This window comes from Dreissena polymorpha, chromosome 8 (genome assembly GCF_020536995.1).
Source record: "Dreissena polymorpha isolate Duluth1 chromosome 8, UMN_Dpol_1.0, whole genome shotgun sequence".
NCBI classification, from domain to species: Eukaryota; Metazoa; Mollusca; class Bivalvia; order Myida; family Dreissenidae; genus Dreissena; species Dreissena polymorpha.
Window position 1 is genome coordinate 103426424 of NC_068362.1, and position 23777 is coordinate 103450200.

The window sequence follows — 23777 nt, forward strand, 5'->3', positions numbered from 1 at the left end:
ATCATATAGCCTGAGAGAAGCATGCCTGAGGCCAATGGACCATAACATTTGGGTATTTGGGTAAATAACCATGTATACAGGTAGAAAACAATCGCTTTACCCAGCTGCATTTTAAATGATATTTTCCTTATAAGGAGGCAGTGTGTTTAATGTTTTTACTTTTTTGTTCTGTATAATTTTTGATCAAGAGTTAGCAAAGCGGTGAAGATGTATTTATGTCACATAAGAAACACTATTGTGAATTGATTTACTGTGAAATCATTTATTTTCCCCAGCACGAAATGTCGTCATTTTTATAAAAATGAAGTTTTTGTCAGCACTTAAATTCGCCAATGCCTGACTTTGAAACAAAATAAAAAATTCTTCAGTCAATATCCGATTTGTTTGTAAAACATGTCTGAAATATATCGCGTTTGCGATAGATCGTAGTGGGGAAAGAGAGAGGACACTTGAGAGTCACTTGCAGGAGGTGGGGCCTGTTTGTCACATGTCAATATACTAGTCTTTTGTTATCAGGTGATCAGTAATTTGCCCTCATTAGTGTATCATTATTATGATTAGCGGATTAGTGGGACCGAATAACCATTTACGAGTGTTTGAAACCCGGGTTTGAAACAGTGAAGCCAGTTGCCAATTGGTCTTATTCATTTATTGCATTGAATTTTTTTTTTTGTTTCAATGTTATTATACTAATCCAACATTTAATATTTGTCTCTAAATTTTCGGACACGTGTAAGTTTTCCGTTATTAAATTTAGAAATATAATTACCGCATATAGTTATTTTTAAACTGGGAAGAGTCAAAATTAGACTTAATATACTGGTATATATATAAATTGTTTAATGAAAATAAAAATAAAAATATGGGTCTGAAAATTTAGTTACGGAAAAATATATATAGGCCATGCTCTGTGAAAAGGGGGTTAAATGCATGTGTGTAAAGTGTTGTCCCAGATTAGCCTGTGCAGTCCACACAGATTAATCAGGGACGACACTTTCCGCTTTTATGATTGTAAGGAAGTCTCTTTCTTGCAAAAATTCAGTTCAGGCGTAAAATGTCGTCCCAGATTAGCCTGTGCTGACTGCTTAATCATTTTATTGTCCCCTACCGGTGAAACCGGAGGGGACTTATGGTTTGCGCTCTGTCTGTCAGTCAGTCCGTCAGTCAGTCAGTCTGTCTGTCACACTTTTCTGGATCATGCGATAACTTTAAAAGTTCTTCATATTTTTTAATGAAACTTGAAACATGGATAGATGGCGATATGGAGATTATGCACGTCATTTCATTTTGTTCCTATGTCAAGAATTCTGGTTGCTATGGCAACAAATATAACAAAAAAATACTGACAATGGTGGAGTTTCACCGGTAGGGGACTATATTGCTTGGAGCTAAATCTGAGCGCTTTCTTTTCGTTTTATTTGTTTCTCTTTTCAGACTTAGTTGCTAAGCTCTATCAAGAGCCCCATATCAATAAAGTTTCTTTTAATTCAAAATTTATGATCAAAATTGTATTAAATATTCTTTTGTTGTTGTTGTTTCAGCCCGAGTTACTGAGCTCTATCAAGAGCCCCAAGGAGATCCCTAAGATTGTGGACGCAGAATGGGTTGGGTCGGACCGGCCCCTGTTTGCCACCGTGGATGGCTCCCTGCACATGATGGACCTCACATTGAAGAAGGCCTCATTCTCCATTGAAGAGCTGGAACTCGCCGGTGTGTGTTCTTGTGCAGTGTGTTCTTGTGCAGTGTGTCCTTGTGCAGTGTGTTCTTGTGCAGTGTGTCCTTGTGCAGTGTGTTCTTGTGCAGTGTGTCCTTGTGCAGTGTGTTCTTGTGCAGTGTGTTCTTGTGCAGTGTGTTCTTGTGCAGTGTGTTCTTGTGCAGTGTGTTCTTGTGCAGTGTGTCCTTGTGCAGTGTGTTCTTGTGCAGTGTGTCCTTGTGCAGTGTGTTCTTGTGCAGTGTGTCCTTGTACAGTGTGTCCTTGTGCAGTGTGTTCTTGTGCAGTGTGTTCTTGTGCAGTGTGTCCTTGTGCAGTGTGTTCTTGTGCAGTGTGTTCTTGTGCAGTGTGTCCTTGTGCAGTGCGTTCTACCATTTTGGGAATGGGGTCCGGTCCATTTGGGCTGGGAAAAATTGCTTTGTTTTGACTACATGTATAAGAGGAAAATTAGTGTTGGTTTTTTTTTTGCTGACAAATATTCTAAAATTGAGAATACAAGTGATTACAATATAATATTTACTAAGGTTTAGCTTATAGATTAGCTGGATTTGAAATGAATTGAATATTGAGGCTTATTATTTTATTTTCGGTCTCATTTGGGAAAAATAAATTATTTTTCCCATTTTGAATGGGTCCCTCTACCGGACCCAAATTTGAACGGAAAAAAACACTGTTGTGTACTTTGACCCCACATTAAATTTATCTCTTAGTACAATTCCATGGGAAATCCAGGTCTTTACCACTGGGTTTGTCTTTTACCCTTTCCCTCTCAGAAGCAAAGTGATAATGGCTATGTGCAAGCACCATAAAACCAGAATAGCCTGTGGGTTTACCCTTTACCACTAAGATATGTATTTAGATGCATTCGCAGTCACTTAGAAAGTTATATTTAATTAAAGACCTTTCTTACTAGAAACAAGTTTATAAGGCTTCATTTCCAACCCTTAGTTACTGATGAGCAGCAAACAGCATAAAACCTGAACAGACTGCGAATTACTCACAGGCTGTTCTGGTTTTATGCTGTTTGCACATAGCTGTTTTCACTTTGCTTCTGAGTGGTAACCCAGCTGTTCCATATAATGTATGATTTATTATACTGAAATGGTGAAAAATCAAACAAACAAAGCTGGTAAAGAGGCATTAACTCAGCAAAAGTGTATGCCATGAGTCTGTTTATGTTTTGCTATGGAATTGCTTCCTATGACTACAATGACTTTGTAGTCAGGCAATGTTTTCACAAGTTATGTAGCTTGCTTTACTTTTCAACATCTTGATTTACTGAAATTTATCTTTCATCCTTGTTTATTTAATTTGATCTTTCTGCCTGTTTTATTTAAATCTATCTTTCATCTTGGTTTATTTTAATTAATGTTTCATCTTGGTTTATCTAAATTTATCTTTAAATAAGTTGAACAAGGGCTACAATTTATTCAAATTAGAGCATTGAACAAATTTTTGGATTGTTAGGCACTAATTAAATGATTAACTAATTTTATGCATTACTTCTTTAATGTTTCAAAGAGGATCTGACCTCACCCTACCTCATGTCATCAAAGCCAATGTTCCTGATGAAGCATCTACTCCAGCATCAGAAATGGGCCAACATGTACACACTGTCATTGTCTGGCCTTCGGGACGAGGATGCTGATGTAATGGCGGCTGTCAACAAGAATCTCTCACTGATTGATCCGTAAGCAAGAAGTTTCCTCATTCTTTTATAACCTGTTCAGATAGAAATATTTACTAATAGACTCATTTACTTTATCAGCCTTTAAAAGCCACTTTAATAATTTTTGTTTCCTTTATTCATATTTGGTTTTCTCTGTGCAAAAGTTTCATAATTATATAAATATACCACAAAAGTCTTTTGGATCGGTAAAATGTTGACTTGTTTTATCTTATTTGTATCAAATTAATATTATTAGAGTTTTTATGTGAAATATCATTCTTCATAAAGATCTGCCGTTTGTTAATAATATCAAGCTGTTCTTCAAGATTTTACTTCACTATAGTTATTTTACATGGTAGAAATGTTAACTAAGCTACTTTCTGTTATTTTTATTGAGAACCTTGCAGAAGGGGATCTGCCAACTTGAGTGCAATCATTCAATTTGTATTGACTGCATTTCAAGATTTAAGACATTACTATGGATTAAGGTTTCTCATGGCTTATGGTCTATATAACTAGCCACACTGTATCGATGTTTGTACTGAATTTCAGAGATCTGACAGAATATCTCAAGAACTGCAGGTTTGGAACGGCTGAAAGATGTCTTCTTACAGCTAGGTAGGATTTGATCCATGCATGTGCTCTTACATATTTGTTTGCTCTGAAATCCTTTACGTTAGTATAGCCTGCTACTGCACATTATATCTATCAGGTCTTTGAGGTGACGTAATTTGTAATATTTTAAGCACTTAAAATATGTATGTCATTTGTTAATTTAATATTTTTCTTATATTGAATGCTGTAATTCTATGTTAAGCTTACTTTGAAAAAGAAAATAAAACAAAGTAAGGCCTGGCATTATAAAGAAACTATTGGAGAAATACTGCAATCATAATAACTAAATATTGCAAGTAAAAATAAAAAATAAAACTATTAGCTCTCTTTAAAAATCACGTTTTTCTCAACAACGCCATTTGCGCAACAATACCCAAAATCGCTGCAAACGTCACATATAGTCTTATCAAATAGAGTATTATTTTACCATATCAGTTTATTGAAATAGATGTTCTTGTCCTTAACCCAACAATAGTCATACCCTGTTAACACTACACAAATACCATCAGTTTGAAGATCTCTCCTTGTTGCAGGTTATATGGGGATGAGTCCGAGGTTCGGTTCTGGACAGTGGCACTCTACTACATGCGCTCTGGCAGGGCGCAGCCAATCACCAAGGTGACACATGGGGGGGCAGCATTACCAATTACCATTATGGCTGTTGCCATATCCTAGAAATGTGAAACAAATGATATTCTGAATTGTATCATCTAATGTATTGATAGTTAAAATCTGATATGAATTAGTGAACACAATGTCCCTAATTCAAGTAAATAGGATCTCAATTAAATCAGTGAGTACTCCACAGAATGTCTTGTGAACGTGGAACAAAAAAGCTTATGGAAAATTGATGATTTAAAGCAATTGTATTATGTTATGTGATATGTTCCTCTTGTATCATCTGTAGCCAGCCTGAATGTCAAGTAAATTCAGAAAATTCATGACTGCTTGTTGTTCTTTGATTTAGTGAGACAGATAATGTTACTTCCATGGTGTCCCCTGTAGATTGTTCAGGCAATAAATAATGAAGTGCCTGTAAAATCATTTTTTACCATAAAGGATTTGTTAATTACATAATCTCTGCAGCTACAGAACATTAAGGTAGAATATGATAATCTATGCATGAATTTCTCTCTTATATTAGAGTTCAAGCTGTGTGTTTGCAAAACAAGATGGCGGAGATGTATTCCTGGACCCAGACAACAGCAAGTCCTATGACCTTGGTGACCTTGAGGGTCAAGGTCTGGGGTCATCGTCATGGACACAGCACAAGGACCAACCACTAGAGAGATGCTTTGATTTCCTGTGCGATAATCAGAGCTACAAGGTGACTGTTGGAATAACCGTCAATACCTTCAGCAGTGATTATTTTTAGTTGAAATTTGGGTCCGGTAGGGTGACCCATTTCCAATGGAAAAAAGTTTAGAATTTTCGCAAATGGGACCAATTAATTCCCAATTGAAGTTTTCCAAACCAAATTTTTTAAATAAGTCTTAATATTTATTTAATGTCAAAAACAGATCTATAAGTTAAATCTTAGTAAGTAAAATATTGAAATCACTAATATTCTCAATATTTAAAGTGTTTGTTAGCTAAAAGCCATCAACACTTATTTCCCTATTTTAGTCAAAACATCGCAATTTTTTCCAATCTAAAGGGACTCCGCCCCATTCCCAAAATGATGAAAAAAACAACTGTTCAGGATTTAGTGTTCACACTTTTAGTATACAAGAGTGCAATTTATTACAAATGCCTCATGTCTTATTGAGGTTTAAAAATTTCTTGTCTTCCTCGTGATCAAAAGCCAGGTAGCGACTAACAATCAAAATACAAATTCAATATATTTGTTCTATGCAGGAAATGATCAAAAGTGTTCAGAACCCTATGTTAACTTTTGAATTATTTATAAAAAAACAGTTTAAAATGAAAATAAGGTATATATTTATTTGGTGAGTAAATATATTTGCAGTTATTTGTTTCAAGTTTTAAAATTGCAGTTTCTAAAAAAGAATATTATTATTTAAATTTTATTTCACCTCCTATCATTGCAAAACTTATTGGTAATTTACATGTTAATTTATTAGTATACAATAGATTTTCTTTAATAATTCAACTTGCTTGATATAAAACAGGTATTGATATATTTTATAGAGCTAAATAAAATCCATGCATAACATTATATAGATACAAACATAAACGTACGCAAACAGACGCAAACACAAATGCCATGTTATGATTTAAATGGGCCAATGTTAACAAAGAAAAACATTCCACTGCCTTGAAATTTCGACTGAACTTAGAAGCCCTGCTCATGAATGAGCTACTTGTGATATTAATGGTATATTATAAAGCATGTTTGTGTGTTCAGAGGTACCAGTTGGACCGTGTGGCCCTACATGACAGTAAGCGGGTGTCTGTGCTGCACACCAGGAAGTGTGCAGAGAGCTATATCATGCTAGGACAGACTGACCGCGCCGTACAGTTGCTATTGGAAACAGAGCCGGACAGTGAAGGGTACTATGTCGACTGTCTCAGGTACTTATTGGCAACACATATTTTGTTTAGGTTTATTTGCAAAAAAGAATTCATCAAATGTAATAATAGTCTCTTAACCCTTAAAGCGCTGGAGCTGAATTTTAAAGGCCTTTGCAAACAGTTTGGATCCAGATGAGACGCCACAGAACGTGGCGTCTCATCTGGATCCAAACTGTTTGCTATTCTGATAGTATTCTTTGAAAAAAAATGAAGAAAATGCTTATTTTAGAAATTCAGCAGACGACATTTTAGCAGAAGACAAATTACCCAGCATGCAAAGGGTTAACTTATTTTGATCACACTCTGCTGCTAAAAATAATAATAGATTCACATGAAAATACCAGTAAATAGCATTTTTTAATGATAACCATTGCTATTATTATTACATTTTGTTATATTTTTGAATGATATATATTTAATGAAAACCTGTGCTTCTTTTAGTTTAGTAAAAAGTAATTAAAAATTAGATATAAACCTTCTTTTAAAGTTAGGGTAAAATAATACAATATTACACTATACTAGTATGTGATAGCATATGTTTAAATAATGTTAATGTAATATCTGAAATATATAGAAATCTTCTCCTAAGTTATCTCTCTCTTAAAGGTCATGCTTAGTGGCCAGTGTTCGTTCCTCAGGTGCCTCTCAAAGCACCATCAAGCTGGTAGCTACAAACCTCATTGCTGGAGGAAAACTCATTGGTAACAAGCTCGCTGCAATTCTTTCCAGATTAATATTTTAATAATCATTTGTTATGATACCCCACAAAGACAAACACTTGGCATTATGAAAGTTGTGAGCTTCTCCTTAACTATTTGAGAAAAATCAGGGACTGACAAACACTGTTGACAGAGAAGTACATCTTGTAAAGCGGCATTGAGATTAATCAACCATCATATTTTCTATCAAATCAAATCTTGTTCAATGCATTATACTTAAAATGAGTCTTTGATATGGTGCAGTTGTTAAAACATGGTACTGACTTCTTTTTACTGATATCTTTTTTATGCAAAGATTATACCCATGTTAGGAAAGAAGCAACATCAATTTTTAACAGAAAAGTTTTGATTTTTTCATTTCATTCTAACTAACATGGATCTTTACCAAATCAATTGTTTATTTCTAAAATTTAGGGAAAAAAATCCTTAAAAAATATAACATTGTAAAAGGGCTTTTTGTCATATTATCAGTGTTTGATGTAATCTTTTCATTGGTGTGATTTCAGAGGGTGTACAGCTGCTATGTCTGATCGACAAGGGCCTGGATGGCTGTCGATATCTACAGACCTACGGGGCCTGGGAGATGGCTGTATGGCTAGCCAAGGTTGGTAGCTTCTTGATTTTGAGCAGTTTTTTAATGAAAAAAACACTTTTCATTTAAATTTCATAATATCTGTTCATTTCACGAATTTAATCCTTTTATTATGAAATTGACATTCTATGTACCTTTGATTAAAATTACAGGGTCATTTGTGTCATATTCTTTTCTACAAGTCATTGAATGCACCTTTTGTAATAATGCTGTAACAAACATAGAACTAGTGCTATTGTCATGATGTTCTATAAAAGAAAAAAAGCTCTTTCATTTGGGATGTGTTATATGATGCTTTTATTGTATACAGGATTTAATGCTTTTTTGATGATTCTTTGATGCTCTCAAAACTTTCCATATCTTTTTTCCTGTGCCTTTCTCTTATAAAAAACTCATGAAATCTGTATAGTTGTTTATGTCTATAAAATGTTATTGCATCTTTGTGATACATTTAGACATTGTGATTTATGGTTATTAATAAGGGAAGTCAATCCCATTGTTCTTGTACTTTGTACTTTTGTCATTTTCCTCCCTTGATTAACCCTTTCAGTGCGGGAACCGAAATTTAAAGGCCTTTGCAAACAGTTTGGATACAGATGAGACGCCACAGAACGTGGCGTCTCATCTGGATCTTAACTGTGTGCTATTCTGATAGTATTCTTTGAAAAAAATGAAGAAAATGCTTATTTTACAAATTCAGCATACGACATTTTAGCAGACGACAAATTTCCCAGCATGCAAAGGGTTAAATCCTAATTTAATGTTTGATATTTACTCAAAATTGTCAGTCCATCAATGGATCCTGTGTTTGTTACAATATACTATATAAGTTGCCTGATGTCTGTTTCAGTGCACCCTGGAGTACACAGAGTGCTGTGAGGTGATGAAACGCTGGGTGGACCATCTCAGCAACACTCACACCAACCAGAAGGTTTGATACGTCAATCTGTACAGCCTGCACAGGCTTATCAGGGACGACACTTGCCACATAAACTTGATCTTTGATAAGAAGAGACTTTCTTGAAACGAAAAATATCATATAAGGGGAAATTGTCGTCCCTGTTTAGCCTGTGCTGACTGCACTGGCTAATCTTGGATGACACTTTACGCAAATGCATTTAACCCCTTTTTCACAAAGCACGGCCCATATCTTTACCTGAAGGAAATATTTGTTAACCAGGTTTTCCGAAAGAAAAAACTGGTTATTAGATTGGCGAATGCGGGCGGGCTGGCTGGCTGGCTGGCGGGCTGGCGGAATAAGCTTGTCCGGGCCATAACTATGTCGTTCATTGTCAGATTTTAAAATCATTTGGCACATTTGTTCACCATCATTGGACGGTGTGTCGCGCGAAATAATTACGTCGATATCTCCAAGGTCAAGGTCACACTTTGAGTTCAAAGGTCAAAAATGGCCATAAATGAGCTTGTCCGAGCCATAACTATGTCGTTCATCGTCAGATTTTAAAATCATTTGGCACATTTGTTCACCATCATTGGACGGTGTGTCGCGCGAAATAATTACGTCGATATCTCCAAGGTCAAGGTCACACTTTGAGTTCAAAGGTCAAAAATGGCCATAAATGAGCTTGTCCTGGCCATAACTATGTCATTCATTGTGAGATTTTAAAATCATTTGGCACATTTGTTCACCATCATGGGACGGTGTGTCCCACGAAAGAATCACGTCAATATCTCCAATGTCAAGGTCGCCACGACTAAAAATAGATTTAAAAAAAAAAAAAAACTTACAAAGGGGGTTAATTTTTTTTGGTCATTTCAAAAGTTCAGTTTGAGTTTTCTCCCTTTATCAGATTTTTTTTTCACAATGAAAACCTGGTTTTGTGACAATTTTGTCCCTTGTTCAAACATTGAATGTTGATGATGATTACTGAATTAGGTTTGATATATGACATTACATATAACTGTAAAATATTGTACGCCCTCGATATGAATGATATCTGTGAATTCTATATTGTTATAAATATGAAAAAATATTATTATTTTTACTTTTTTTAAATCTGAATCTATTTACAACTTAAATAATTTAAACTGAGGTTGAATCGTTTTGCTGTGGTGTGTTTCACACAATAGTCATGTAATGTTATAGCACATCATTTTCCTGACATTATTTCCAATAGAGTACAGCTGTTTTGGTGCTTCTGTCCCTGGGCTACTTCCACAAGGTGATAGAGATGCTGTACGGCATGAGGCAGTTCAACAGGGCTGCCTGCTTCATTGAGGCCGCTACCGAGTTTGGACTCCTGGAGAAAAATGAAGAAAACAGTATGTAGTTGTGCTGTTCTTATGAACTTGAACAATTATGGGATAGATGTATTAGTCTGTATTGAATAGAGAAATTGTTCTTTTGAGTGTAAAATGCCAACTCATTTAAAAATAATCTGGTGGCCTACATGGCCTCATTTTCCTCCAAACATTATCTCAATACTTGCTTCTTATTGTACTTTTGTGGATCTTTATAACCAGAGTCACACACATGCTTGTTGATATTTGCATATTCTTTTTTTATTCTGTATCTTTGAAGTCATGGAATGTACATTGAGAGATTAAAGGATGAATCTGCCAATTGGTGTTGACTAAAGTTTATATTTATGTATATAATTATTATCCCCGCAAATGGCAGAGGGATATAGAATTGGCGTGGTCCGTCTCTCTGTCCATCTGTCACAAACTTGTCAGGGCTTTATCTCAGAAACTATATAAGATAATAACATTAAACTTAATGGGTGTATAGATATCAATGAGGAGAAGTGCCATGCTCAAGAACCATAACCCTACATTTTTAACCAGGTTTTCCGAAGGAAAAAACTGGTTATTAGATTGGCAAATGTCAGTGGGCGGGTGGGCAGGCGGGCAGGTGGAACAAGCTTGTCTGGGCCATAACTTTGTCGTTCATTGTGATATTTTAAAATCATTTGGCACATTTGTTCATCGTCATTAGACGGTGTGTCGCACGAAAGAATTACGTCGATATCTCCAAGATCAAGGTCACACTTTGAGTTCAAAGTTCAACAAGGGACAAAATTGTCACAAAACCAGGTTTTCATTGTGAAAAAAAAATCTGATAAAGGGAGAAAACTCAAAATGAACTTTTGAAATGACCAAAAAAAATTAACCCCCTTTGTAATTTTTTTTTTTTTTTTAAATCTATTTTTAGTCGTGGCGACCTTGACATTGGATATATTGACGTGATTCTTTCGTGGGACACACCGTCCCATGATGGTGAACAAATGTGCCAAATGATTTTAAAATCTCACAATGAATGACATAGTTATGGCCAGGACAAGCTCATTTATGGCCATTTTTGACCTTTGAACTCAAAGTGTGACCTTGACCTTGGAGATATCGACGTAATTATTTCGCGCGACACACCGTCCAATGATGGTGAACAAATGTGCCAAATGATTTTAAAATCTGACGATGAACGACATAGTTATGGCTCGGACAAGCTCATTTATGGCCATTTTTGACCTTTGAACTCAAAGTGTGACCTTGACCTTGGAGATATCAACGTAATTATTTCGCGCGACACACCGTCCAATGATGGTGAACAAATGTGCCAAATGATTTTAAAATCTGACAATGAACGACATAGTTATGGCCCGGACAAGCTTATTCCGCCAGCCCGCCAGCCAGCCAGCCAGCCAGCCAGCCCGCCAGCCAGCCAGCCAGCCCGCCCGCATTCGCCAATCTAATAACCAGTTTTTTCCTTCGGAAAACCTGGTTAAAAATGGCCATAAATTAGCTTGTCTGGGCCATAACTATGTCATTTATTGTGAGATTTTAAAATCATTTGGCACATTTGTTCACCATCATGGGATAGTGTGTGGCATGAAAGAATTATATCAATATCTCCAAGGCCAAGGTCGCCACAACTTAATATAGAATTTTTTTTATTCAAAGGGGGCTAATTATAAATAATCAGTTCAGTTTCAGTTGTCTCCCTTTATCAGACTTTTTTTCACATTGAAAACCTGGTTTTGTGACAATTTTTGTCCCTTGTCTTAAATAAAAGAGTTAATGCCTTTTGTCTTTTTTGTATGATGTAAATTTTTAGGGCTGCATCTCAGATATCCTACAAGAATTTTACAGGAAACCTCATGGGGTGTATCAATTAAGGGTTATTGCAATGCATAAACACAATAACCCTACACATAATTTTTTTATAGGAATTTTATTGTTTATATAAAAAAATTTAACCCTTGCATAAAACAAATTTTATTTTGCAGAGGATATCAATTCAAGGAGTTTTTTTTTCAAAATAAGAACTTAGCTTGAAACAAGTAAGCATCTTGTATGTTTACCCAGTATACGCTTTTTAATAAAACAGAAATGAGATTTTAAAACCTGTTAAATTGTTTTCTATTGTTAATTTATTCTATGTACAAAAGTAAGTTGTTGGATGCATTGTAATACTCCAAATTAACAATATATAAGATTGGAATACAGTGCACCAACATGGTGTAGATTCTGCAAAAAACTGATAGTTTTGCACCCATTATTTTTTATAAATTTTGGGCTGTTTTTTTTCATTTATTATCCCCACGCTTTTTGAAAAAAAGGTGGGGATATTGTGGTTATCTCCGCCGTCCGTCTGTCTGTCTGTCCGTCCGTCCTGGCCACTATCTCCTCCTACACTAAAAGCACTAGAACCTTGAAACTTGCACACATGGTAGCTATGAGCATATGTGCGACCCTGCACTATTTGGAATTTTGATCTGACCCCTGGGTCAAAAGTTATAGCGGTTGGGGTGGGGCCGCGTCAGAAATTATCACTCATTTTTATAGGTTATTTTACATTTACTTCTTTATTTCTACACCGATTCACTTCAAATTGATACTGGACCTCTCTTATGACAATACGGTCAATCTCAACCATGCATGGCCCCATTCCCAACCATGGGGCGCCCCGCCCACATAGGCCACACCCACCAAAAATTTCCATTTACTATAATTTTTTCATTTCTACACGGATTCACTTCAAATTGATACTGAACTTTTGTTATGACATTAGGGTCAATCTCAACTATGCATGGCCCCAATCCCAACCCTGGGGCGCCCCGCCCACATAGGCCACACCCACCAAAAATTTCCATTTACTATAATTTTTTCATTTCTACACGGATTCACTTCAAATTGATACTGAACTTTTGTTTTGACATTAGGGTCAATCTCAACTATGCATGGCCCCAATCCCAACCCTGGGGCGCCCGCCCACATAGGCCACACCCACCAAAAAATTCCATTTACTATAATTTTTTCATTTCTACACGGATTCACTTCAAATTGATACTGAACTTCTCTTATGACATTAGGGTCAATCTCAACTATGCATGGCCCCATAACCAACCCTGGGGCCCCGCCCACATAGACCACACCCACCCAAAATTGCCTTTACTATAATTTCTTCATTTCTACACCGATTCACTTCAAATTGATATTGAACTTCTCTTATGACAATACAGTCAATCTCAACTATGCATGGCCCCATTACCATCCCTGGGGCGCCCCGCCCACATAGACCACACCCACCCAAAATTGCCTTTTACTATAATTTCTTCATTTCTACACCGATTCACTTCAAATTGATACTGAACCTCTCTTATGACAATACGGTCAATCTCAACTATGCATGGCCCCATTACAAACCCTGGGGCCCCGCCCACATAGACCACACCCACCCAAAATTGCCTTTTACTATAATTTCTTCTTTTCTACACCGATTCACTTCAAATTGATACTGAACTTCTCTTATGACAATACGGTCAATCTCAACTATGCATGGCACAATTACCAACCCTGGGGCGCCCTGCCCACATATGTCACACCCACCCAAAATTGCCTTTTACTATAACTTCTTCATTTCAACACCAATTCACTTCTAATTGATGATGAACTTCTCTTATGACAATACGGTCAATCTCAGCTATGCATGGCCCCATTACCAACCCTGGGGCACACCTAGGTCAAACATTCGGCGTGGGGATACGCGTCGGCCTGTGCCGCGCCATTTCTAGTCTGAGTTGCTTTTACTCCCATAAAGGAACCATTGAACTGTCTTTCAATTTTGTCATTTTCTATGAATTTATGCTTACAGGTTCCTTGATTGAAGCAGTGTTCCTAGAATATGCAAGACAGCTGTCTAATCTGGGCCACAAACAATCGGCCGTCTATTACTGCGGCCTTGCCGGTAAAAAGGGGGAACAACTGTGTCAGGAAATAGAAATCCTCTATGCCTGAAGATTTACTTCGACTTGTATAAGGACCAATTATATTAAATGTGCATATTGTTGTATTTAAATGTGTTTCAAACATATATATGTTCTGTACGATGGAAAATTGATCTTCATACACAAATTATTCCACAAAACTATTCTTTGAAATGATTAGTGTATTTCTGTGGGAAATTTACTTATTACATGCATGCTTCTCCATATGTTATGTAATTGACTGATCCCAACTTGTACATTTCATTGATAATGCTAGTAAATATGTGTTTGTCATATGTGCCATAAGGCCCATCATATACACGAACATTGTTAATTGGTAGATGCATGATCCAAATTACCATAATATATTCTTATTTCCTTTGTTGACAATTGTATATTGTTCTGTTATAGTATTATTGATTTCTATTGTAACTGATTGAGAGATATTTAGAGAAATTACAAACATCATTCTTTACAGCCTAACCTAGTGATATTATAGTAGCGGCATACATGAAGTTTGTGATTTTGATAATTATGAATATAATTATTGTTTCATTTTTGCTTATTTTAATCACAGGTATTGGGCCAAGTCACTTTAACATTATCAATATGTTATAAAACAGCATTTTTCATCATTTTGACAAAAAAATAAAATAAAAAAAAATCTGATATAATATATTTTATCAAAAAATTTTGGAGGGGGGTCGAAATGATGAAAAATGTTGTTTTATGACAAATTGATAGTGTTAAAGTGACTTGGCCACGCGCCCAATACCTGCGATTTTAATAATGATGAGCTGCTTGTGATGGTCTAATTCATGCAGGTGTGGTTGCACTGACAATATTGACAGGAAGAATAACCAATGATGATTTTATCTGTGAATGTATTGAAATGTCTGCACATATATGATAATCTTTATCAGTAAATGTTATAATTGCTTTTGACATACACTCTGCAGAAACACGCTATGATAGAAAGTTGATTATATAAGGGACCATGCGATAAACAGTGATTATATGTGTTCAGTGTTTTCACCATATTGTTATTATATATTTAATATATGGCGTTCAACCCATATAATTATTACATATTTCTATGTTTTGCATGAATCGAATAAGCTTATAATATTGATCAAACACTTGTTGCAGTTTCAAATGGCGTCAATGGTGTATAATTTAAACATGTTGTTTCTGTTATTTAAAATGTATTTAAATTCCTGCTTCAAAAGTCAGTGGATAATAAAGTGCAATAATATTGCCTTGAGTTTGATTTTTAGCTCGACTATTATATATGAAATATATATAGTGGAGCTATCCTACTCACCCTGGCTTCTGCGTTAGCGTCTGCGTTAGCGTGCAAATGTTAAAGTTTTCATACTACCCCAACTATTTTCTTTGTCCCTTGACATATTGCTTTCATATTTTGCATACTTGTTAACCAACATGATCCCAACCTATAAACAAGAGCAGACAACTCTATCAAGCATTTTGTCATAATTATGACCCTTTTTCCACTTAGAATATGCAGCAAATGTTAAAGTTTTTGTACTACCCCATTTATTTTCATTGTCCCTTGACATATTGCTTTCATATTTTGCATACTTGTTTACCAACATCACCCCCAACCTATAAACAAGAGCAGACAACTCTATCAAGCATTTTGTCATAATTATTGCCCCTTTTATACTTATATATGCATATTATTGATAAATCTATGTTAAAGTTTGCGTACTACCCCAAATATTTCCTATATCCTTTGACATATTGCTTTTATATTTTGCATACTTGTTTACCAACATGACCCCAACCTATAAACAAGAGCAGACCACTGTATCAAGCATTTTTACATAATTATGGCCCCTTTTACACTTAGATAATTGAACATTTTGCTAAAATTGCCATAACGTCTTTATTTATTATCACATTTTATTATTACTTTGACAAAACAACACTTACCTGAATACCACAATTGATTTCACCCAAACAATACCACACGCCCCTACCCAGAATCCCTCCCCCCCCAACCCCCCCCCCAATTTTTTTTCTCCTTTTTTTTATTTTTGAAAGATCGTCTAATAAATGACCACACCCCACATTATACCCCCTCTCAACCCCCCCCCCCGAAAAAAAAATAAAATTGTTTCCTTTTTTTATTTTTGAAAGATCGTCTAATAAATTATTGAATATGAACAATTTCCCCATGATGGCTTACGTTATAATGTCAAGCACTCTGACAGCTCTTGTGTGTCTTATAGTCATTTAAAATATTGTGCAGGAAATAATCTACAAACGTTGAAAGTTATATAAAATAAATAAATAAATAAGTCAACTATTATGATAGTGTGATTTAACTGTTCACTTACTGCATTGGCCGCTATATATCAATAACAAAATCACTGCAACGCTTAGAAATCTCGTTATATTTTAATCGTTTGAACAGGGACCTATACAAACTATAGGACCCTGGTTTTAACGGTGTATACATTCATAATTTAAAAAGCACCTAAAAAATGCATACGTATGTCATATGTTTGATGGAAGTTTGTACTGAATGTTCCTCATATTCCTGAAAGCATTATTCGATGTTTTCCTTACATTATTACTGAACATGAAATGCGTATATGCTCCTAAACGCCATTTCACACATTTTTTGTTAAGTAGAAAACTCGATCAAACGTTTTAATGATCACTAACTTATTAAACAAATGTGAAGAGACATCTATTGCCAGGTTATGTATTGCATACCTAAACATATACGTAAGCAAGGTATACTAGTATTTACTTCTCTTCATATTGAAATGTATTATGAGACTATGCGATGATTTTTTAAGCAAAAGGTCAGGCGATTGTGTCAATATATTTTTTATCCTGGTTTTAAACAAAGTTGGGATGTGGCTGTCGGCATGGCGGCTTTAAGCAGGGCTTTCCTCCAATAAGTTAATACACAGAACAACCTTTGGTAAACGTTGGACGCAGCTTTTTATGCCCCTGGATCGAATGATTGGGGGTATATTGTTTGTGGCCTGTCATGTATATGTGTGTGTGTGTCCCAAAACTTTAACCAAAACTTTAACTTTGGTCATTACTTTTGCAACATTGATGATAGCGACTTGATTTTTGGCATGCATGTGTATCTCATGGAGCTGCTCATTTTGAGTGGTGAAAGTTCAAGGTCATAATTCAAGGTCAAAGGTCAATTATTTTTCAAAACTTTAACCCAAACTTAAACCTTCTTCATAACTTGTGCAATATTGAACGTAGCAACTTGATATTTGGCATGCATGTGTATCTAATGGAGCTTCACATTTTGAGTGGTGAAAGGTCAAGGTCATCCTACAAGGTCAAAGGTCCAAACAAAATCAATGCGGCGCATTAGGGGGCAATGTGTTTCTGACAAACACATCTATTGTTTGTATTTGACCTTGCCTAGGGTTCCTAAACGACATTACACCATTTCATACAGGTAAAACCCAAAATTGTCGGAAAAACATCATCTGGCACTGCGCTTTCTTAAAAATAAAAGTGACATTTTCATGAAGTGACAAAGGGTGCGCGGTTGGTGTTGTGGGCTGGAAGCACATCATAGAATTAGCCCTAGAAACGATTGTGAGGTAGCAGATTTCAAATTCAATACATTAAAATACGAGAAAAATAAATGTTTGTCATACAAAAATTTGTCTCTGGCCAGGATATCTCAGCCCGCTCGTGTAAAACAGTCTAGTAGAATATTTGCAATTGTTTAGCCACACCGGCGTCGTATTGTACAATCTATTAATTATATGTTAATGAGGTTTATTTACAGAAATGTTAAAAAGCGCCTTTTGTTAATTATTTGTGGTGCTGTTGTTTCAATTACGAACACGCTTGGTGTTGTTATGTATGTCCTGGAGTGAATACTGAGTCCTGTAAATATAAACGAAATGTTTTAACAAGAAGTCATGTGGAAAAAGTCCAGTGTGTTTTTGTTTCATTTATATGTCATTCTAGCATTTATTTCATGAACAGTTCTCATCAGATCTTCAAAAACTTCATAAATATATGTGAGTATTATTTTTATTTTAAATTACCCCAATCGCATTAAAAAGGCCTGTAATTTACCTTATCCAGGAAAAGTTTCCGTTCTTTGTATACGATATTTATAAATATATTATTATACGTTATATCTCGAGCAACTTCAGTAACCACTCAAGTTACCACAGGAAATGTTGAATTAAATTATCCACTTCCTTTGTAAAAATCGGGCATATAATTTTAAATGCAAATGTTACTCATGAAAAAATACTGACATCGTTTTTTAAGTTAGCCTGTTTTAATATGTCGTTAACTTGTTTTTATTTTTACGCAAACCAATCGAATCTGAAATCGAAATACGTTTATTTCAATTTAATTTCTATGCATTTCGTATAAAGAAAAACACACGTAGGGTTTACAATCATTTGATTTTTTCCCCTAACAGTTTCTGATCCTTTCATCGCTTCGAACCATCGTAGGCCAATCTCTTAATTGCACGACGGTTACATTACGTTCATGTGAGAGCATGGAACGACAACTCTGCATGGACATTGTTTGGTAGGCGTGTAAAGTTAACAGTTTCTAGTTTCGATTTCAATATAAACAATAATGGCGACTATAGAAGGAAATCTCAGCGAAAATGCGTTTACGTGCTCAATATGTTTGGAAGAATTTCGAAAGCCAAGATCATTGCCATGTGGACATTCTTTTTGTCACGAGTGCTTGTGCGAATACTTAAAGAAGTTTGAGGGAAAATCGGAGATGCCTTGTCCATTGTGCCGGAATGCCACACATACTGAAACGCCTATAACGCTAGATTCTATCGTACAGTGGGTAGAGAAATTCCCATTATTTGACGTGCTGCCAGGTAACAAGACGAGCAAAAGTGAGTTTTCTTTACCAACGAAACAGTCATGCCAAGCATGCGCAATTGAACAAAAGTCTGTGGAAGCAAATTTGTATTGTTTGGACTGTTGGGAACATTTATGTAATACCTGCGCAGAAACCCATACAAAGTTCAAACTGAACCGAAACCATAAAATATCTATGTCAGAAAAAGCACCATCGTCCAAGGTGGTAGAGTTGTTATTGGAGATTGGTAGATGCCCGAATCATGAGAACGAAACAGCGGAATATATTTGTAAAGACCAAAACCAACCATGCTGCGGAAAGTGCGCGATAACATCGCATCGTAAATGCGAAGAAGTTCTTACAATATTTGACGTTGCTAAAGAAAATAACACGCTCGCTGATAGAATTGCAAATTACACTCAGAAACTTGAGGAAAAAATGATGTTGACATTGGACCTCAGTCACAGAGTAAAAGAAGAGCCTTCACGTATTGAATCTTGTTCTGAACGTATTGAAAAGCAATTGACTGAAATTAAAGTGCAGTTAGATGAAGCATTTGAACGCCTCAGAAACAAAGTAATCGGTGAGGTAATGTCAATCAAATCGAAGCTTCTGGATCAAGCAAAGGGAAATTTACAGGACGTGTGTGTGAAACTGGAAGATATCCGGAGAAAACAGGCCGAGCTTGAAGATGTTCTTTCTCACGGGAACGAAGTGCATAAATATTTGTACATGCTCAAGCAGCCACCCGTTGATGACGTTAAATTGGGATGGAGAACTCCATACACAGAATACCAAACAGTATACAAACCAGTAGCAAAGAGAGGTTATATGCAAATCCCTACACCAATACGCATTCTTCAATACGTAGAACTGGGTATAACATTCAAAGAGAACACTTCGGTATCGAGTATTATTGAACAAATAGATAACCTTTTAATTGTGGAACAAGACAGGAGGGCGCATACGATTTAAATTGATAAATCAGCACGCACATTTAGTCGCCTTTTCTTAATAAATACCGGTATGCTACAACCTCGCGCTCATACTACGTGTTTGTCCTGCAAAAGTCGCCATAACAATGGCAGTTTAGTATTGTTTCATTTCGGCAAATTGAAAAAACTTTAAAACCATTTGATATGTTGCCTATTTGCTTCTATTTAAACTTTTTAATATTTAAAATTATATACTTAAGTGACCAATAAATGTTAACAGCATAATAACTGATTGCGACCCTGTCACATAAAAAATTTGTATGAATGCGATAACCCGTATTTTGTGTTTTCCCACTACTTTCATGTATTATGTTTTATAGTATGTACATTACTAACCTCTGTTTTATCACTTACTTTTCACATGACCTTTTGATATGTATATTATAGTGTGGTTAAGACTGACGATTTACTATGTACAAGTCGTAATGCATATCTGTTCTGGTCTATGTCTTTGGGATCAACAACATTATAGTACCATTAGTACCATATACATGCACATTCTTGAATGCATACTCTAATTAACTCGATGGTTACAAAAGAAAACATGATATGAATTAAATGATTAAATGAATTATGAATGATTTAACCGTTTCTGTGTCAATGCAGTTATACCTATTGAATTTCACGCAAAAAGTCAGTTTGTGCGTTAAAAGGGTCATACCTACAAGTAATGTCGAATAAAACTGTTTTATCATACATGAGAGAACATGTCATTTAAACCTATCAAGCAATATGCGATACAACAATCGTGCATTTGGATTGGCGAGGCGAAGAGAAATCAACTAGTGCATGAAATGCATAACACAACATACGTTGGATGACATTTTATTATAGGTTTAAATATCATTCTGCAATAAATCTAACATATATAAAACCGTTTGCAATTAGGCACCATCATAAACTAATGAACTGTTACCTTTTCAAACAACATACCGCACAATTTACAAAATATTGTACGAGAAGATGTAATTTTGCAACGATATCAACGAACAATTTACTCCGACACTTATAGGCATATCAATGTACACTCGTATAAAACAAATTACGTTTGGAAGTAAAGAACAAATAGCCCATATCATCCTTCAAACGCCCTGCATTCTCGTGCTGTGTACTGGTAACACGAGAATCTTGCTTTACGCAGATGATATTGTATGTATAACCGACTCTGCAGCAACAGACTTACAAAACATGTTAAACACTTAATTCTTGGTGTAAATGTAATGGTATGAGTGTAAATTCTGTCAAATCAAATATTTTTCACTTCAGAGATCAATATGTTATTCAATCAGAAATGTGTTTAAGATTGGTGATGTACCATTGAACTATGTCACACAGTACAAGTACTTGGAACTAGCTTTAACCCAGCCTGTAGACTATTTAATAACTGATAATTTTTCTAATGTTGATAAAGTTGGATTTATATGATCTATTGCAGACATAGCAATATTGTGTGCCGACACCTGCTATAATGTCTTAAATCAAAGAAACATTACTCTTAGTCAATGATAATTATTGACTCTCTTGTTAGTTTTGTATATAACTTGTAGTATTGTATCTTTTAACAGCTATGCCTAGTTTTTTAGTGTAAATGCTAAATTGTTTTACTGATGTACTTGTTTCAACTCTTGCCTAAAGTTACCTTGTTAATCAAACTGTGTTATGCTCTGATCAAACACTTTTCATTATTTTACACCCACTTTGAGAATGTAAGGCATTATCCTCATTATTCAAATGCAGTGTTTTAACAACCCATTTTAAGGCAGCTTTTAACTACACGATTAAAAAGAATACTTTAGATTTCACCTGTTTTACCTGTATGATATGTATATAAAGTGAAACCTATGGATCACTATGCATTATTGAGATTAAGGAGTATGTCTTGTTATTTAAGTCTCTTGTAAATCTTTTAGATTGGCAATGTACTGTATTTTAATATGTGATATGTATGTAATGTTATAGTGTGTACATTGATGAGAATATAATACAAAATATAAATATAAATAAACAATATAACAGCTATATACTTTTTTGCATGGACTTTGTAATCCTATGCTTTAGTGTGTTTTATGCAGTCAAATAATAGTTACATTAACAGGGTGCAGGATCACGTGATTTTGTGGGGTTCCCAATTAATGAATGTAAACACTCCGGTAAGTGGTGCTTTTTTTTCAAATAACTTTTAAAAATAATTTTTGTCTAAAGAATTTGAACTAGTGCATAACAAACACATTTAATGCTGCTTATGAAAATTTGGTATCTACAGCATTCATTGTACACGGTTATGCTTCACACAACGTGCAATTTTGTCATCGATTTCAGAAGTATTCAAGGATTTATTCTTATAACCTAAGATAACTGCACAAACTGCAAGGAAAACTGTCTTTAATTCACTATAGATTTTTGCGAATGTTTATCAATAACTTGAGATATGTGCAAATATAAAGTTCTTAACAGTGTGTTTACATTTTGTCCAGCCAGTGTGTAACCCCGTTGATTCTTCACCCTGATTTAAGTGTGATAAGATCCTGACTTATTTTACTTTATAATTAAGTCTTGAAACTTCGGACTCTCTTATAGCCTCAAAGATTTACCTTTGTATGCTCTCCATATATATATGAGGTTTGAAGTCACTGGGGTCAAGGTCATCGAGGTTAATAATAGATTTTTTTCCGTCACACTTTTGTTACAGTTTCTCATAGCGCCTTCACTATTTTACCGATCTCTTACATATTTGGCATGTAGGTACGTGGCATGGACTTCTACCTTTTGATGAGGTGTGATGTCACTGGGGTCAAGGTCACCGAGGCTAATAACAGATTTTTTTAGGTGGGTACACAATTAACACATTGACAAAGCGCATCATCGGGGAGCATCCATCAATTTCACTGATATTATTGTTTATTTAATATGTATGGAATGGTAAGTTTAAAAGGTTACAACTGTGGGGTGACTGTTACAATAACAGATTGTATAGTAGGTCCTAATCCATGAATGATCATTTTGAATTATTATACATGTATTATTATACATGCTAACCTCAGAAGGTTGATGTAGGCTGTCAACTGGTCCTACTTTTCCCTATATTTTCCTACATTTCCTACTTATTTGAATTTTCAATATTTTATCCTACTTTTTCTTCAAAAACTCCTATTATTCCTACTTTTTCTTTTTGTAACATAATTTGTATGTGACTGATATTTCTGATCATTATTTTTTAGTGTATAGTATAATTGAAGCTTGATTGGTACCATTTCTACACTATGCACGTATAATACTGAGCTTGATAGGACATGTACCTGAGAATGTGTGCCATCAGTCCTCTCCACATCATTCTGTTGAAAGGCATGTTTTTGCTTAGTGTCTTGGTATGTTAATTTTATGCTTGTAAAGTTGTAAAGAATGTCAAAGAAAAGCAATGCTAAGTTTTTAAGTACTGCAGAATCTAGACATACTATCATGCAAGTTTTTAGTAGTTTAATAGTATTTTTTCCCAATGATGTTTTTACTGAGGGAGCATAATTTGTGTGTGGTTGTTCAGGGAATGAATTTAAAAATATGCAACAAAAAAGTGTTTTGGTCTTTACCTAAAACATTGAACTAGTATTTTATTTGTACATGACTTTCTTTGGTATACAATTATATATTAGTTCCAATATTACTATATAAAAGAAATATTCATTTCAATTTGCTTTCAAATTACATTTTTTTTTGGACAACCACCACAAGTCACTAATTTAAAACTTGAAAGTCTTTTATCTGCCTCTAATCAAATAATAAAGAATAGTTAGACTCTGGTGGTTGTTTATTTTTTTTAAACTTTTTTTCTTTAATAGTTAACATTAAAGAAATGA

General features: G+C 35.0%; 2 protein-coding genes and 1 long non-coding RNA gene across 5 annotated transcripts in view; 2 read left to right on the plus strand and 1 right to left on the minus strand.

Moving 5' to 3' along the window:
- Positions 1-11585, minus strand: part of LOC127840965 (uncharacterized) — a 55851-nt gene extending 44266 nt beyond the window's left edge. Inside the window, exon 1 of the long non-coding RNA XR_008030646.1 lies at positions 11169-11585. This is a non-coding gene — a long non-coding RNA (uncharacterized LOC127840965). The remainder of the gene's footprint in view (positions 1-11168) is intronic.
- Positions 1-23777, plus strand: part of LOC127840961 (WD repeat-containing protein 11-like) — a 64691-nt gene that overhangs the window by 27654 nt on the left and 13260 nt on the right. For 2 of the 3 annotated variants that reach the window (XM_052369430.1, XM_052369432.1), the window contains exons 21-31: positions 1542-1710; positions 3233-3401; positions 3933-3998; positions 4529-4613; positions 5140-5322; positions 6364-6530; positions 7137-7231; positions 7756-7853; positions 8692-8772; positions 9980-10124; positions 13957-15325. In XM_052369430.1, the coding sequence (XP_052225390.1) occupies positions 1542-1710; positions 3233-3401; positions 3933-3998; positions 4529-4613; positions 5140-5322; positions 6364-6530; positions 7137-7231; positions 7756-7853; positions 8692-8772; positions 9980-10124; positions 13957-14099 (1401 nt within the window). In that variant the 3' untranslated portion in view covers positions 14100-15325. Of the gene's footprint in view, positions 1-1541; positions 1711-3232; positions 3402-3932; positions 3999-4528; positions 4614-5139; positions 5323-6363; positions 6531-7136; positions 7232-7755; positions 7854-8691; positions 8773-9979; positions 10125-13956; positions 15326-23777 lie in introns of those variants that run through there. The other variant, XM_052369431.1, reaches the window with a different exon arrangement.
- LOC127840962 (E3 ubiquitin-protein ligase TRIM56-like) lies at positions 18650-20458 on the plus strand. The gene has a single exon (XM_052369433.1). It carries the CDS (start codon positions 18689-18691, stop codon positions 19904-19906), a length of 1218 nt encoding a protein of 405 aa, XP_052225393.1. The 5' UTR covers positions 18650-18688; the 3' UTR covers positions 19907-20458.

Excerpts from the sequence above, each read along its gene's own strand:
- LOC127840962 (XM_052369433.1), top strand. The coding sequence starts at position 18,689 with ATGGCGACTATAGAAGGAAATCTCAGCGAAAATGCGTTTACGTGCTCA.